Source organism: Condylura cristata, unplaced genomic scaffold (genome assembly GCF_000260355.1).
Source record: "Condylura cristata isolate star-nosed mole 26May11 unplaced genomic scaffold, ConCri1.0 scaffold00019, whole genome shotgun sequence".
In the NCBI taxonomy this organism is placed as follows: domain Eukaryota; kingdom Metazoa; phylum Chordata; class Mammalia; order Eulipotyphla; family Talpidae; genus Condylura; species Condylura cristata.
Window position 1 is genome coordinate 31867959 of NW_004567120.1, and position 16314 is coordinate 31884272.

The following is a 16314-nucleotide window of genomic DNA, read 5'->3' on the forward strand; positions in this document are numbered from 1 at the left end:
TAGAAATGAAACCACACGTATGTAATCAACTAATCTACAACAAATAAGCAAAGAACATACATTGTAGCAAGGGACGTGTCTTCAACAAATGATGCTGGGAAAATTCGACTGCCATGTGCAAAAGAATGAAACTAGGTCAGAGACCACAGTGCTCTGAGAAAAGAAAGATTTAAAAAGAGATTGTGGCTCCCTAGAAGCCAGTGTCTCAATAATTTTTCTAGGTTCTGACCAGTGGGGGACTGATGGCAAAGAGACGCAGACCTGGACTAAGGTGACGGCTTTGGGAGAGAGAAGGTCCTGAGGCCCAAAGCAGTGGAAAGACATGAAAGTGCTCAGTGACTGGCTGTGGAGGGAGAGAGTGCATGATGGGTAATAAGAGCACTGAGTGATCCAGTGCATGGCAATCAGCAGGTCCAAGGAATATGACGGAAGTTCACAAGCTCACTGCCCCTCCTATGCTTCCTCATGGGAGTTACTTTTGGAGGAAGCACGAGATACCTGTTGTGAATAAGGTGCATGCACTACAAGAATTTGATCACTTTATTTATATTCAAGCCAGCAAATAAGAAAGTTTCCCAATGTGTAGCCACCTATACCTGAGGCATGAATCACCACAAGACTTCAGGACCCAGGAAGAATGGAGTCTAGAATCAAAACAGAACTACTCTTTCATCTCAGCCCTTCAAGTCTCAACAAGCCGAGCTTGGCATAGAAGGGAGACAGCCAAGAAAATGAAAGTTCCTATTGCTCAGGCTTTGACAGATAAAAGTTATTTTCTATGTTTGCACAACAAGGTATTTTTTAGTGATAGAGTAGGCTCAAGAGGAGAGAGTAGACCATAGCCTAGGGTCTCAGTCAAGAATAGTTCCACCAAATGAGAGTCAAACGAGGGCCAGAAAGGGAGACAGAACAGGAAGAGAGTTCATGGATTTTCCAGGTTCTATCAAGGTTAGAATACTCTGATGAGAGCAAATGAGGGCTTAGGAGGATGTGGGACTATTCCACCAGGTTTTTCAAGACAGTAAAGGAAGAGAGTATACTTTAAATGCTTGTAGCACAAAAAGAAATGGTAATTATGTGGACTGATGGAGGTATAAGCTAACCCTATGGTAGTAATCATTTGACAAATTAAATATCAAGTCAACACATTATATACCTATACACCCTAAACTTGCATAATGTTATATATCAATCCTACCTGAATAAAGCTGAAAAATGTGATAGAGTAGTATTTTTTTTTAAAGGGGAGAACATCTATTTAAAGAAAAGGCATCTATTATAGAACATCTATTTACAGAAAAGGCATCTATTATAGAATATTCTGTATATACTTTAAAGGTAAAACTCTAGCGTAACAGTCATGACTTTCTAATGGTGAAAAGAACACTCCACATCTTACTTTCTATGTGCACCTACATTCTCTCCCCAAATTCATGCCTGTCCCACAGGCGCTATACACTTATCCTAGCCCAACATCCCTAAAAGTTTTGATTCATTACAGCATCAACTCAAAAGTCTCAACTCTCACCATTTAGATCAAATACTGGTAGGACACTGGGAATGACCCACCTGGGTCAAAATTCCTCTCCATCTGGGTATCTATGAAACTAGAATCAAGTTATCAACTTCCAAGAGACAATGGTGGGACAGGCACAGGATAACTTCCTGTTGAACCAGCCAAGTGAAAAATGGAAAATAGTCCCTCACTTACACACGCAATAAGAAGTTACTGACTGCCTACCAAGTGCTAGGCACTGTTGGAGTAGCAAAGGATACAGGGGTGAGGCCGGGAAAGTGCTGCCAGCAGGCTTCTTCACTGCCGAAACTAGACCCTGGTCTCTGCCTCTTTGGCATCTGCTCTAAGCAGCAAGGGCACAGGATGCCAGGTTAGGGAGAAAACCCAGTGTTCAGAGCCAAGAAGCTATTCTTTATGAGAGGTCAGGTTGGTTCATTGTCAGCACATGCTTGAGTGAAATTATCAAGAAGGGTGTGATATATAAAGTGTACCAAATTCTTGAGGACCATTCTAGAAACACAGGGTAAGTAGCTGCCACAGCTTGAAAACCACAGGAGTTGATGACAAATGGTAAAATTTGTCTTAAGGCTGGAGAAGGTGAACAGTCACTGCTCGCCTCAGGTTCTCCCTTGCCTCACTTGCAAAGCTGTCACGGAGCAAAGTAGTCTCTCCAACACATCTAAGCATCCGCAGTGGCAGCTGAAGAGAAACACTATAATCTCTCTCAATCTTTCTCATAGCTTTTTTTTTTTTTTTTGAGACTTCAACAAATGGCTGGCACTCAACATTCAACAGTCAAAGAAGCACTTTTAATTGGAATCCTGACTATAAAAAAGTATTTAAAATTGACTAAAAAGTAATAGCTAACACATGTACCAGGGCATCTAAATACTTCACTGTGAGAACTGGTACTTTAAGGTTCAACAAGGGACTAATCTTTGGAGGTACTATCAATAGAATTTCTTTTAATGTTCTACTCTGGGGCCTGGATAAAACACTATTCTGCTGTGACAAGTTCACAGAACACTGCCGAGATCCAAGTCACTGAGCGCTACAGCCTCTCCTATGTCTGGCTAGCAGCCAAAGGGTGACCGGCCCACCTTTAGGGACAGAGCAATTCTCATCCCCTAAATGGTTCCATCAGGCAGTGGAAGGGAAGCTTCATGAATTTTTTTTTAAGATTTATTTACTTATTCATACAGAACTGGGGTACAGGCCAGAGATGCAGAGGGTGAGAGGATTCACCAGAGACAGAGTGGGGAGCAGAACAGGCAGATCGACGAAGTACACTGCTGAGGGGAGCAGCGGGCAGGTCAGGAGAGGTCTGCTGCGCCATGTGGTCACCTCCGGGGCAGGCGGGAATCAAACTCATGCGGAAGTGGCTTTAGCTTCTTAGTGCAGTGCTTTAACCCGCTGCGCCACCAGGGAGGGCCGGGAAGCTTCATGAATTTTAACAACAAGCTTTGCTTCTTAGTTTAAGTGGGCTTCAAGTTTAAGTGCACTCCTTGTTTCCAGTTTCTGATCTCCATTCTACCCTTGAAGCTCCTGACAGAGCTAACATCATAAAACACTCATCTAGCCATGTCACTGTCCTGCTCCAGGGCTTTCAGCTGCTCTCCACTGCTAACGGGGTAACGATCAGCTTCCTCATTCACAGATAGCAGCCCCCAATTTTGTCCTTCCATTCCAGTCTCCTTTTACTGCCCACATCTTCCTCCAATCTGGTCTGTGGCCTCAGCCGCATTAAGGCAACGGATGTCCTTCGTGTGTTTGTGCCACCGCTCCTACCACCTTCCTGTGCCAGGAAGATCCTTCCTTCCAAGTTCTGTCAAAATTCTCCTCATCTTTCAAAGACTGACTGAAGGACTGTTGGAGAAGTCTCATCTAACTCCCTAGGGAGGAATTAATCCTTCCCTTCTCTGGACTAGGTTTCTATTTCTCTTAGGACATCCTATCCTTTGGATTAAAGTTAGGTGGGCACATTTCATCACCCTCCTTGAAAGCCAGGGTTGTGCTTAAATGATCTCTGTATCCTTGTGCACAGACCTAAACCCAGTGCTCCCCACACAGAGCTGTTTATCGTTGAACAAATGGATTCAAGTGATAATGACCTATGCATATGTGATGATAAGTGTGTGTGTGGGGGGGAAGGATTCTCTATATCTTGATCAACAGAGCCCATCAAACTCAGCAGTACATGGCATACAATAAATTCCTGAAGAATAAATGGCGAGGAAATAAATATGCATATCTATTTTACTTGACTCTATTTTGTCTGATGAGTTCATTTTGAAAAGGAGTCATAGTAGTAGTCAAGGATTCAGTGACTTGCAAGAATCACAGGTTAGAACAAAGGGCTGTCAACCAAATAAAATTTCAGAAGTGAACTCCGCTCAGTGTCTTACTGAAACCCGTAGTGTTATGGATTGTTCATACTGTGGGTTATCAGAACGCAGTTACTGATCAGCCAGTCTCCCCCATGAGAGCACAAGGAATGGCATTCCCTGAAAAGAATACCAGCAGTAAGAAAACAGCTCCCCACAAGGACACACTGATGCTGTGCAGGGGTCTGGTGCAGGAAGGTAACAGTGCCACTGGGGTCTGGTCTAGAGATCTTTCAGCCCTCCACTGCTTCAAGAAGCCATAGGAGCGATAACGAACTGCCTCTGGCTTGGCTTAATCTTTTGTATTAGCTCATTAATGAGTCTGGATTCCTTCCCCATTTTGTTGGTATCCCAGGCAGGGACAAAGGCTCAAGCAGCAGGGGACAGCTTTCCTTTTGCCTGACAACAAGTGGTCCCTGGTCCCAGCCTGTGGCTAACAAATTCCCCAGTCCTTTGATGGTGAAGCCCTAGAATGGTTCCTGTTCGCCTTAGGCCCTGCAGTGCCAAAATAGAGCTCTGGGAATTTGGGCCTAGGTGGTGTTCCTGGCATCTGTGATATCACCCCAACAGCTGACAGTGGTGGCATCTCACAGAAACTCAGTCACCCCAAGCTCTAGTGCATTCTTTCTATTCTGTCGGCATGTGTAACACACACTCGCCATCACATTATATGCTGCTCGAAATCATTCTAAATGCCTCCTGTGAGACATCTGCCAATAAGGATAACATGTCAGTCGGGTTTTAAATATAGGTACCTCTCACCATCTTCAACCAGAGAGCAAAATGCAAAAGGAATGCAGATTAACTTTCCCTGAACTTTATAGCTCTGAAGTCTCTTCACTTGATACCATCCTTCCATGAAAGGTCCCGGAGGGGCTGAAGATTAAATGGGACTTCTGGATCATGTGGGAAGGTCTCTTAGCCCAGCCTACCTATTTATAGATCTTCCACTTGAGGGCAGAGTTCAAGCTTGTGAAAATGTGAAGAACTGGATTTAAATACACACTCCTTCATCTATATATACAGTATATCATTAAATAAAAATTATCACCTTCATTTCTATTCAGTTTCTTTGAGCCGAACTAAACTTTAAATAGTTCAAAAATCTGTTGACGGTTGGCTAGATAGATTTTTTTTTTTAAGAATCTTCAGGATTTAGATTATTCTATTTAGAATTTTAAAGTCATTTAAATAATCCAAACTATAAAAGCAGTAGTTTCTCCTTTCCAGATATTGATAAATGGAGAGACAAAATCAAGTCACTTACAAGGTCATTCCTGACTTTCCTTTATGCTAACTCTTCAGGTTATCACAATATGAAGAAACGAGTAGGTATAATTCATTGAGTATCTACTACATCCATCAGCTCTCATTCTTGTACTAACTCTTCAAGATAGACCATGCTCTGCCCACTTCACGGACTAGGAAACGAGTCCAGGGAGGTTAAATGATTTGACCTGAAGCCAGGCATATCTAGGCCTTCACCACAGATCTTTGTTTGATTTTGAAGCTTTCATACTGTGCCCCACTAGGCCTCGAAGACAGTGAACACTCTCATCTCCAAAAGGCCTCTCCTTTCCATGACCAGCTCCCCTCCTCTACTCCAGCACACCCTCCTCCATGATGGCCACTAGATCAAAAAAGCTGCTAAGTGATAGCGACATTCTGGAGCTAAATCCCTGTGGGGACAGTGAAGGTGTCCTTGCTCCTCATTGCTGTAGTTCCCCACTGTAGGATGGAACCGCCTTCGTGTAGCCTCATGTGTCTTCCCATTCAACCCTGTAACATTTCAGTTAGTGTTCTCTGCCATTCCAGCCTACTGAGATATTTTTAGATTCCTGGCTGTTATCTTTGAATTAGTTAACCCCACCTAGCATCATGTCATCACTAAATACTGGAAGCCTGCTTAGTCTACTCTAGCTAAGTCACTTGTAAAAACTTTCGGCAGCAAAGGCCAAACACAGAGCAAACAACTAAAATAGCTCTCCACGTTGACACTGATGAATTAAGAAAACGCTCTGCAGGTATGATGGTTAATTAGCTACTCATTTATGGAACTATACAGCTTAGTCAACAGTTCTTGTCACTTGTTTAAAAAACGACTATAGGAATTTCTGTCAAAGGCTGCAGTACTGTGAGATATATGTTCAGTCTTCTCCCTTATTTCTGGCACAGAGCTCCCCAAACCCTTGGAATTTCCTAATTGAGGAGAGCCAGAAAAGTGCCTTTTGTTATGTTAATGAGGGACTTTTAGAAAGCACCTAAGGAAAGGGGCAGTTTGCCAGAGAAGCTGACCCTGTGATTAGAGGGTTGGAACTTCTAGTCCCACCCCTGACCTCCTGTGAAAGGCGAAAGACTGAAGGTGGGATCATTTCCGCACAGCCAACGAGTTAATAGTAAGAGCCCTGCAAGGGCTTGAGAGGGCAGTGCTTGCAGAACATCATGGTTGCTAAACTGTGAAGATTTGGGGAGAGTGGGGTGCTCCCAGAAGGTATGAAGGCTCCATGCCCTTTCTCCATGCCTCACCTGATGCACTGCAACACCTGGATCTCCTGAGTTATCTGTCCCTTTATAACAGAATGCTTATCAAGTAAGTAAAATATTCTGGAGTTACGTGAGCAGCTCTAGCAAATGAATCAGGCCCCCGGAGTAGGGGTCTCTGACTTACAGCAGTCATCACCAGCACCAATAACAGCCTGGTCTTTACACTGCCATCTGAAGGGGGCAGGTGCAACCTCCATTCTGTAGCTGATCAGTCAAAAGAACAGGTAATAACCTGTACTTGCCAGAACCCTAAACGTGTGGACAACTGACATGTCTCCAGGTGGAGACATGTCATCTGACAACTGACATGTCTCCAGGTGGGTAGTATCAGAATGGAGCAATGTTGTAGAACACCCCATTAGTGTCAGGAACTACCACTTTCACATTGGAAGATCAGAAACCCATACACGTGAAAAGAGCCTGATTTTTTTCTGGGTGAGCCTACAGGGGTTCTTAATATTTATCATGGTGGCTTTTCAAAACTTATACTCTCTAAGAATCTAGTCTAGAAATCTGTTAAATGTAATACTAGCCTCTCTGATTTGTGGTTTCCCCATTCCAATTTGCACCATTTATTAAAGGTACGGGTAAAAAATTGTGTGTCTCCTGTCTTGTGTTCTACTGTTTACTGTGATGACTCAAAATGTGATAACAGTGATACCAAAATAACCAGAAGTCTCCAGTGCTCTTGGATGTAACTGATCTGAACTTGGGCCTTATTATTTGTGACATACTATTATAATAATTATCTTAGATTTTTTTTTTTAGTCTTGTCAATTGTTCACCCATATTATGGACTAGCTATTACCCTGAAAGGTGACGACCTAGCAAAATATGAACTATGAAGAAAATAATATCTATATCAAATGAATGATAAAATAAGACCATGCTTTAAACACTACTTGGAACTTATCCAATCAAATCCAGTGCATATGTATAATGTAACTTTCAGTGTGGATATTAATTAGAACACAGTGGGAAACAATCCATTTAACAGTTGCTATGTGAAGTCACTGGATGCTATTTAAGGAAAGCATATACTTAAGAATATAGAATAGATCCTGTTAATATTATTTTACCTCCACTAAGCACTAACATGGAGCCCACACAGAATATGGAACTATCTGCGTTCATGCATCAGATAGGTTTACAGTTGATGATCAGGACTCAAATATTCCTAGGCCTACAGTTCTAGGGACAAACATTTGATTGAGCCAATTAACCTGGATGCCCACCCAGGGGCAAAACCACCTGCTCTGTCCAGACAAGCTACTTTAAGCAAAAGAGCTAAGTACTGGATGCTGTCACAATCCCAATGATGTGGGCAAGGAGAACTCAGAGCTGTTTGTATCCTGATTCAAAGAAACACCTTTGGTTCCCCAGTCTGAGAAAAGGGGCCTTCTCATAAGAACATCACCTCTGATAGGAGTGGTGTCTCTACCAAGACATTAACGTGCTCCCATTTGGTCTCCATTTTAACCAACAATTCATTTTAGGAGGTGACTGAAGGGGACTGGAAGATATTCTGTGACTTCCCTGTGTATTGCAGATACTTAGAACATTCATTAAATGAACCCTCAACTAAAGAAATGGCTCATATGGGATTAAAACGGTGTTAGCCTCAAGGGCATACTGAGATTCGTATTGTTTTAGCTGTTGGAACTCTCTGTTTAAGTGAAATCTTACTTAGGAGACCAATACAGACAGCAGATTTTAAAAGTTTACCTGTGCTGGTTAAAGTGGAAAAGGGGGAGTCAGGACAACCTCTACAGCACCTCTCCCACATCCCTACCCCCTGAAGAAGGCAAGGAACACACTGCCTGGTCAACTGCTCTAACTGGCGCATAAGCCACGGACTAATAGGATGCTAATTTTGCCAATCTAGGAGGAGGGACAAGGCACTGGAGAAATCACTGCGGAGTCCCCAGGAAGGGAAGGAGCTGAGATCCAGAGCATGAGAGTAAAGGATGTCTGATGCTGAAAACGGAGAGGACTCTGAGGGGACATGAGGCCTTGAACAACAGGCCTGCTGACTGCCTGCTTTGGCTCCTCTCACCCCACCCCTGTGCAACAGCTGCCCAATGGGTTTAATGAGATGGTGGGCACTGAGGTGTACTTGTTCCGACGGAGTACTGGTTAATACCCATAATAAGAGACAACCAGCAAGTTTGTGCCTCATGCTGTACCACTTTTTGACCCAAAGATAAAGTGCTTAAGTCTGGGCTTCTGCTAGGACTGGGAGTCCCAAGAACATGTACTTGCATGTTTGCATGTTTTGTATGATGCAAGGCACTTTGGAAGTGGAGCCACGGCGTTACAGAATATCAATCAGCTCGTGTTCCCGGTCTGCAGGCTTTGTCTTTTTTACTGGCAGCAAGATTTGGGGCAAGTCCTTTCTCTCTCTTAGTTTTAATTTTCTCATCTGTGAAATCAGAGAGTTGGACACTTTGACCTCAATGTCCTTGCTAAGTTACATAACCCTGTCGTTTAGCCCAGAAACTGGTTAAAACCAAGTGTGAAAAGTCCCTGAAATTGAACCTAAATTCAGAAAAATTAAGGGCAGCAAAGGTTTAGTTCTTTGAATCAACTGATCAATACAATACTATGCAATATTGAGTGTCTATTCCAGGTGATACTACAGGTGCTACAGGAAACAATTACATGTGTGATCCCAGACTTAAGGATCTGATAGTCCAGAGGCAAAAAATACACACACACACACACACACACACACATATGTGAAAATTTACCTCTGAATTTCTTGAATAGTATTTGAATATATACATATGAATATACTGCTTAGAATAAAAGCAGTATTGGGAGTAAGGAGCCATGATTTCTCACCATTTATTTAAAAGGTGTTGTAGAGCATCTGGCCAGTAGGTAAATATAAATAGAATATGTAAAGAGAGCATGGCAAACTATGAATTTCATACTTTGGAAATACATTTCCAACTTTGTCAACCTGGCAACCTGTATAGTTTGACAGAATTCCCTTTTCTTAAGCAGAATGTGCCTGACCACTGCTAACACTTCATACATGTCTAGCAAAAAGCAGAAACTTAGGAGAGAGCACACTACTGCAGTGAAGAAAGAAGACGTATTTCCATTCGTTGCGAAGTCGAGATGACTATGACATCACTGCCGACAACATTTAGACTCAACACTCCCGACTCATCTTCCATTTTTGTGTGGTTTAATTAAAAATGAAAGGACTAAAACATATGAGCCAATTGAAGTACATTTCATCCTGTATATTCTAAATATAGCACATAGTTCACTTTGGAGAAATTTAATATGAAATACTTGGGAATTCTTGGTGCGGTGCTATTAAACTGTACACAGTAATTAAGATATTCAAAACACATGCTCCCCAGAGCCACCAGACATTGTAATTATTTTTCAGGCTATTAAGCAAAATGACACAAGATGTTTTAATGATAAATGTGCTTTTGGAATGCATCAGCTAATTCCCTTTTATTTCATGAAATAATGTCTAGTTCCAGAGTGTGTAGGTCTAGCATTTAAATACCAACTCACACTGTCCCTTGGTAACTCTGGAGTCGCCACTGGCTCTTATTAACACGCCACTGTTGCGCTCTGTCTTTCACACACACTCAATCTGGCTCCACATGCAAAGTGCAATAGCTAGGACCCTGCCATGCTGTCTGGAAGCGCAGGAATGTGACAGCCACTGGTATGTAACTCCATTTGGAAAGGCCTTTCATTTAAAGTTGACGCTCAAAAAGTTCCCATTTTATTTAGAAATTTTCAACCAGCGTTGGATTTTCTAGCAGCCATTGGACTCATAATTGTTTTAGGGCTCTCACTGGGCTTATTACAGAGACCATAAAGCCGAAGTTACTGGGAGTGCTGCTATCATGCCTGAGATTCTCACACTTTTTTAACAAATCACATATGAAGGAATATTCTGGGTATGTCTCTGGCACTTGATAACTTTACTAATTAACTTACAAAAGATTTACACTTGCTTTCAAAAGGGAGTGTCTCTTCATGACAGCAGACTTTTCTGGTGTCTCTAGGAGGGGGATGGAAGGGGAGCCATTCAACTGTCTGCTCTACATTGAAAATGTTTCTTTGACCACTTAACATCCTTTTACAAATGAGAAATGGCCAGCGGAAAGTGTCTCTGCCATCTGTAACTCACTTCCGTGTTGCAAAATGCCCGTGTTTCCATCTATGCAGTGTGGTAGTTCAGTTCCTACAATTCTCTACACTTAAAGATTCTTTGCTGTTGATTTTAGAGCTTCAGACCCTAAGAATCATTACACTTAGGACTTGAAAATTGTTAGACAAAGCTAGTTTCTGCTTTGTGCTTCTGTTCACCTTTCATCAGTGGGTCTTGCTCACTGCAGCAAGGTGTGCTGAGTCTTTGAAGAAGTGGAAGGAAAGAGCAGAGTCTAAAATCTGCAGGCCTGGAGTACAGGTCTAGTTCTACCACTTACTACACAGAGGTCATTTTCCTTCTGGGGCTCACAGTTTCTTCAACTGGAAAAAAGAGGCAAAATGCTGCCTGTTTCTCAGAGTCATTGTGAAGATGAATGTATCTAATGTACAGGAAGGAACTTTACAAAGTGAATTGTGCAGTGCAAATATATGGCCGAATCATTATCACTCATATGGAGTCACATGGCTAACATGAGCCAAAGACAGGTCACCTATCTGGCCCCGGAGGAGGGAAGCTTAGGGGGTGATAAATGCAAAAGTGTTTGTATAGTTTAATGTTTTCAGAGCCAAATGAGGACAAGTCAGAAGAACAGAAGAATTGGATGGGGGAAGGGCAAGTTGAAGTTCCATCTGCCCGGGGCTGGAAGACTGGTGGGAAGGGAACCAACTCTGAAAAGATGAGCGGTTACAAAGTAGAAGGGGTGACCTGGGAACAGGGTGTTTTAAAAAGAGTGGCAGAGCAGAGAATAAAGTCACAAGACTTGTTCACAAGAGGGCGCTGGGTTAAAGCCTGACCTTGAGCCACAAATCACGGAGTCACACGGCTGGAAGGAATCTTAAGAGGCCATCTCGTCCACTCCCCCACCATTCACCAGGACATTTCAACCATCCCAAACAGATGAGACTTTATCTGACTTTGAATGAAAAGCTCTGACAGCAAGCGAGCAGGTATTGACTGCCATGGCTTCAACGGTTTACAACAGCAGGAAAATTATTTCTGGCACTTCATTTGAGCCTAAACTTGAAACTGGGGAAAAGCAGTAAATGGCTAGGTTTTCCTGGGGAACAATTACTTCAACAACAGTTTAGGGTCTGCTAAATTGGCATTAACTACACAGCTACTCTTAACGTGAGCGAAAACGTTGCCACCAACACTGCGATAGAAGACAAATGGCCACAGGATCATATGGGCAAGTATGTACTGTGATCCTTCGGCATTTGTGGGGTCTTCTCTTCATGCATGAGCCTCGAAGCAGAACACTCACAAAAACAAAACACAGTTTAACCACAACAACATGGCCCGGCAAATTCCAGGACCGACAGTGAAGACTTAAAAGACTTCAATTCCTCTCCTAACACAAGACAATAAATCCTCACACAAATTAGAAACTGAAAAGGAAGTAAAAAGGTCCTCATTTCCAATCGTGGGAATGTTGCCCATGAACTCTGGCTTGAAGGGGGAGGGGAGGGCACGCCACACCTGCAGCCTTCCCAAGAAAGGGGGCCCAGGATTGACCCTGAACCCATTCCCTCAAGGTTACACTATGGGACTGTCAATATGGAAATAATGCTATTTTATTCCCTGAGTGTGTATATTATTTCCAGCACTACCAACAACAACCATAACCTGAAAGGAGGCAGCTGAGAATTTTCAAGGAAAGGAAGTAGAGAGCTATTTAGGGATGTGTTCATAAAAGGCCAAGCTACAGTCCATCTGGATGGAAACATGGGTTCTCATGTATAGACAGAAATTGCCTCTGCATTTATAGACACGTATGTTGGAGCACCCCTTCCATCACTGAACAGATGCAACACCAAGCAAGAGGCTTAAGAAAACTAGCATCACACTCCTGGATTCACATGTGAACATTCACATGTGAACTTGGGCAAATTAACTTCATTCTCTTCCCCCGTCGTGAAAACTTTCAGTCAATCTAGTTAGGCAGTCAGTGAATCCAGATGTTTGGCAGTGCATAGGAAATAACATCTGGATGATCGATCAAATTTTCAACTAAACTCACTGAATGTTTTGGCAGTATGCCTACACAGTCGTTAATGATTTTTTTCTGCCTCAGTTTCCCTAGCTATAAAAAAGGGACAAGCACCATTTATCACTTACCTCCCAAGGAGAAGTGAGGATGAAATAATGTGGAGGGGTACAAAGGACTTCTTGGAAAGTATGATTCTGTGACCAAGCTGCATACTATACAATTCCAGGTTGGGTATTTCTTCTAATTTCAAGTTAGACATTTAGGACATGGATTCATCTGGAAATATGGTTAACTTACTGCTACACAAATACAACATGTTATCAGTACCACTATCATCATCTACATCATCATCGTAACACTCTTCTTTATGACTTCTCTAATGTGTCTCACTTTCATTTTGAACAAAGGCCAAAATAGAAAATGTTATTGAAGGTCTGGGAAAAAAATGTGCTTTGGTCTTGTAGAGCAACACAAATGAGGGGAAAAAAATCAATGTGGGTGTTTGGAGCCCAACCAATCTTAACAGCTCAACGTAAACAGGTAAAACTGGTCTATCATTGAGAATTCATTGGCTGCTCGCTGGTATTTGTAAGGGAACCAAAGAGCTTCACATAGGCATGTGTGTGGTCACAGGTAGGAGAAAGGAATTGTGCTGGTGACTGACAACATACATCTCCACACTTCTGAAGTGGTTTCAGCTTTTGTGGCTATAATCCAGGAGAGGTAAAGAAGCAAACACAGGAGAGAAAAGGAGAGGCATCAAAGGGGATCTGCACCCATATGAAATTGGGGGAACAAAATTAAACAGGCAAATGGACTGAATGACTGTCCCCTTCTAAACTCCAGTTCTGACTAAAGCGAACACCCTGAATATTATAGTCTTAACTGCCACTTTTGATTTGCATGCATGTGCAATTATGTGTTTGTGAATATATACATGTAAAAATGATACAGTTTATCAAAATAAGCATTCTATGTCAGTATTATACAATAAGACCATATATAAATATTATGTGCATATAGGTATGAGTATATAATTGGTAATCCTCACCATCACGCCCTTAAGGGAGGTTTTGGTATCTATGTACTACAGACAAGAAAACTAAAGTTCAAAGAGGCGGAATGACTTGCTCAAGGTTATACAACTGTCTTAGAGCCCCACTTGAATTCAGATCCAACTGGATCCCAAGCCCATGTTATTTCTACTACCAGGTGGCCTCTCAGGGTATTAATATCAAACCCCCAAAGCCCAGGCTATAAACATCTCAATGACCTTCCTTAAATGCCCCACGCGATGCAATTTACCTTCTATCCAGGGTGGTGGCCCAAACGCAGATCTTCCTATAACTGCCAGTCTTGCTCGTCTTTACCCATTACTGATGGCCAGTCTTGACATTCGCCCCTCTCTGGAATCCTCACACTAGTCTGGCCCATCTCAGATCTGAGCAAACCTCCCTCGCTCCATGGGCAGCGTCACACTTCTGGCTTTTCATCACAAGCTGCTGTTGTCTTTACCTAAGCACTTTCTGTGCTTACACTTTCCCTCAAGGACAATACCTGAAGTATTCCTTCAGGTCTGTTGACCAAAGAGATCCGAGACCAGCATTCTTCATTTCAGATGAGGGGGACAGTGAAGGACCCTGAGATTCTGGACTCACCAGAGCTGGAGGGGGGAGGGCCTTACCAGTTGAGCAGATCCACCCAGATGCAACTGGTTTGGGATGATTTGGATATAATTCAGAAGACAAATAAGAGCCTTGTTTCCAGATGGACATCCCATGCCCTTGATTAGGCCTCGACTGACTGACAGCTGGGATCTGACCCTTTAGAAATGTGTTTTGAAGTCATCATACTATAACTGACCAAGCTTTACAGAATTTAGTGAGTTCACAGAAAGGAGGCTCTGTTATGCAAAGACTGTCATTATCACAATTGAAACAGCAGCAATAGGTATTTATTAAGTGCTTACGGAATGCCGAGCACTTTATTAGGTCTGGAGGAGTTACGCCCATGTACGGGGTTAAGAATCCTCACCACGACATATGTAGTCAGCTACTGCTATAAGAAAGTCCTTCCAGCATTTTGTAAGAACCACAGAAATGGCACTGCTAAACTTCATAGTGAGAAACAAAATCACGCCAATGTCATCGTACAGAAACCGCTGTCCTTGCACAAGGATTTCAGTCTCGTTAAGTTCTTTGGAGGCCTCAAACAGAAGTCAGCTGTGCCAGCGCCCACCCACTCAGGGCTTTGGGGCAGGAACTCTGCTATACCATACCATTTTTTTTTTTTACAGTGGCCACAGAACAATCAACAGCAGATGGCACAACTAACTTCTATTTGTGTCTTGGTTACTGAACTCCTTATGAGAGGAAAGTCTGTGGACAGGTCAAGAGACTCTGTGGGTGTCTTGGTGACTGGTGGCAAGGCTGGCAAGGCCACTGTCTTACTGTATTTTGGCAGTGAAACCTGATAGAGGCCCCTTGGAAAACAATTTGGAAACAAACCTTAAATGCACCCATTCCAGGCCTCCCTGGTGACCAAAGGGGTTAAAGTGCAGCACTATGAAGCTGTCCGCAGTCACTACAGCACAAGTTCAATTCCTGGCCAGGGAGCTGACCCACATGGCACAGCAGACCTCTCCTGGCCTGCCTGCTGCTCCCCTCAGCAGTGTGTTTCAATAGATCTACCTGTTCTGCTCCCCACTCTGTCTCTGGTGAAGCCTCTCACCTCCCCCAACCCTTACCTCTGGCCTGTACCCCAGTTCTTACATGTATAAATGAATAAATCTTTAAAAAAATACTCATTTACCCAATAATACCAATATTTTAAGAAAATGATCTAAGATCAGAAGAAAGCACTAGGTATGAAGAGGTAGATTAATTTAAAATGGTAAAAATCTGAAGGAAACAATCTCCAGCAAAGGCAAGTTGATTAATTATGATGAATACTTTAACCTTACACAGCTACAAAAATAGGTGGCAACATAAAAAATTGTTTCCAACATAGTGTTAATTTTAAGAGTGGGTCGCCTGTATACTTCCAATGAATGAAAGCACCTATGTTGGTATGATCTTCTGAATAAATCTTGAAAAAGAAAATGAAAACAGGATAGAATAATGGGACTGTGTTAAAATTTTCTCTCCACTTTCAAATGCTCCCTAATATTACAATATTATCTTTATTGTTGAAAAATGGGGTGGGAAATGAGGGTTGGAAGTCCTTTGCAGCACAGAGAATTTTTGAGGGAAATGAATAATGATGGCCTCTCCAGAGCCCAGGAATGCAGTTTGAGTGGTGAGCTCCATTCATCCCTCACAATTCCATCCTTCTGTTTCTGACAGATATACCACATACCTGGTTAATGTGCTTCAGCTTGTCAATAATTTGACTGACCACCGGTTCCGGGCCCTTCATTTTCAGCTCATGGAGGTTGAACTGGTTTTTCATTCCATTCCTTGCTGCCTTTTGGCTGTATCTGGATGGGTGAAGGTAAAGAAAAAACATGTCACAAGAGAATCCCAAGAAAGTGAACGCTGACTGGTACCAAGGCTGATTACAAGCTCTCTTCTGCCATTTCAACCATGAGATGACCCCATGGTGCCAAGGTGGACCACCGCAGATGGTCTACTAACAGTGCAGAACATTCATTCAACAGCTAAAAAATATTAATTCCATGTCTCTTCCCCCT

General features: G+C 42.6%; 1 protein-coding gene across 1 annotated transcript in view; it reads right to left on the reverse strand.

Annotated features, from left to right (window-relative positions):
* Positions 1 to 16314, reverse strand: part of GPC3 (glypican 3) — a 354530-nt gene that overhangs the window by 82469 nt on the left and 255747 nt on the right. The window contains exon 6 of the mRNA XM_004685819.1: positions 15981 to 16101. Coding sequence (XP_004685876.1) covers positions 15981 to 16101 — 121 coding nt within the window. The remainder of the gene's footprint in view (positions 1 to 15980; positions 16102 to 16314) is intronic.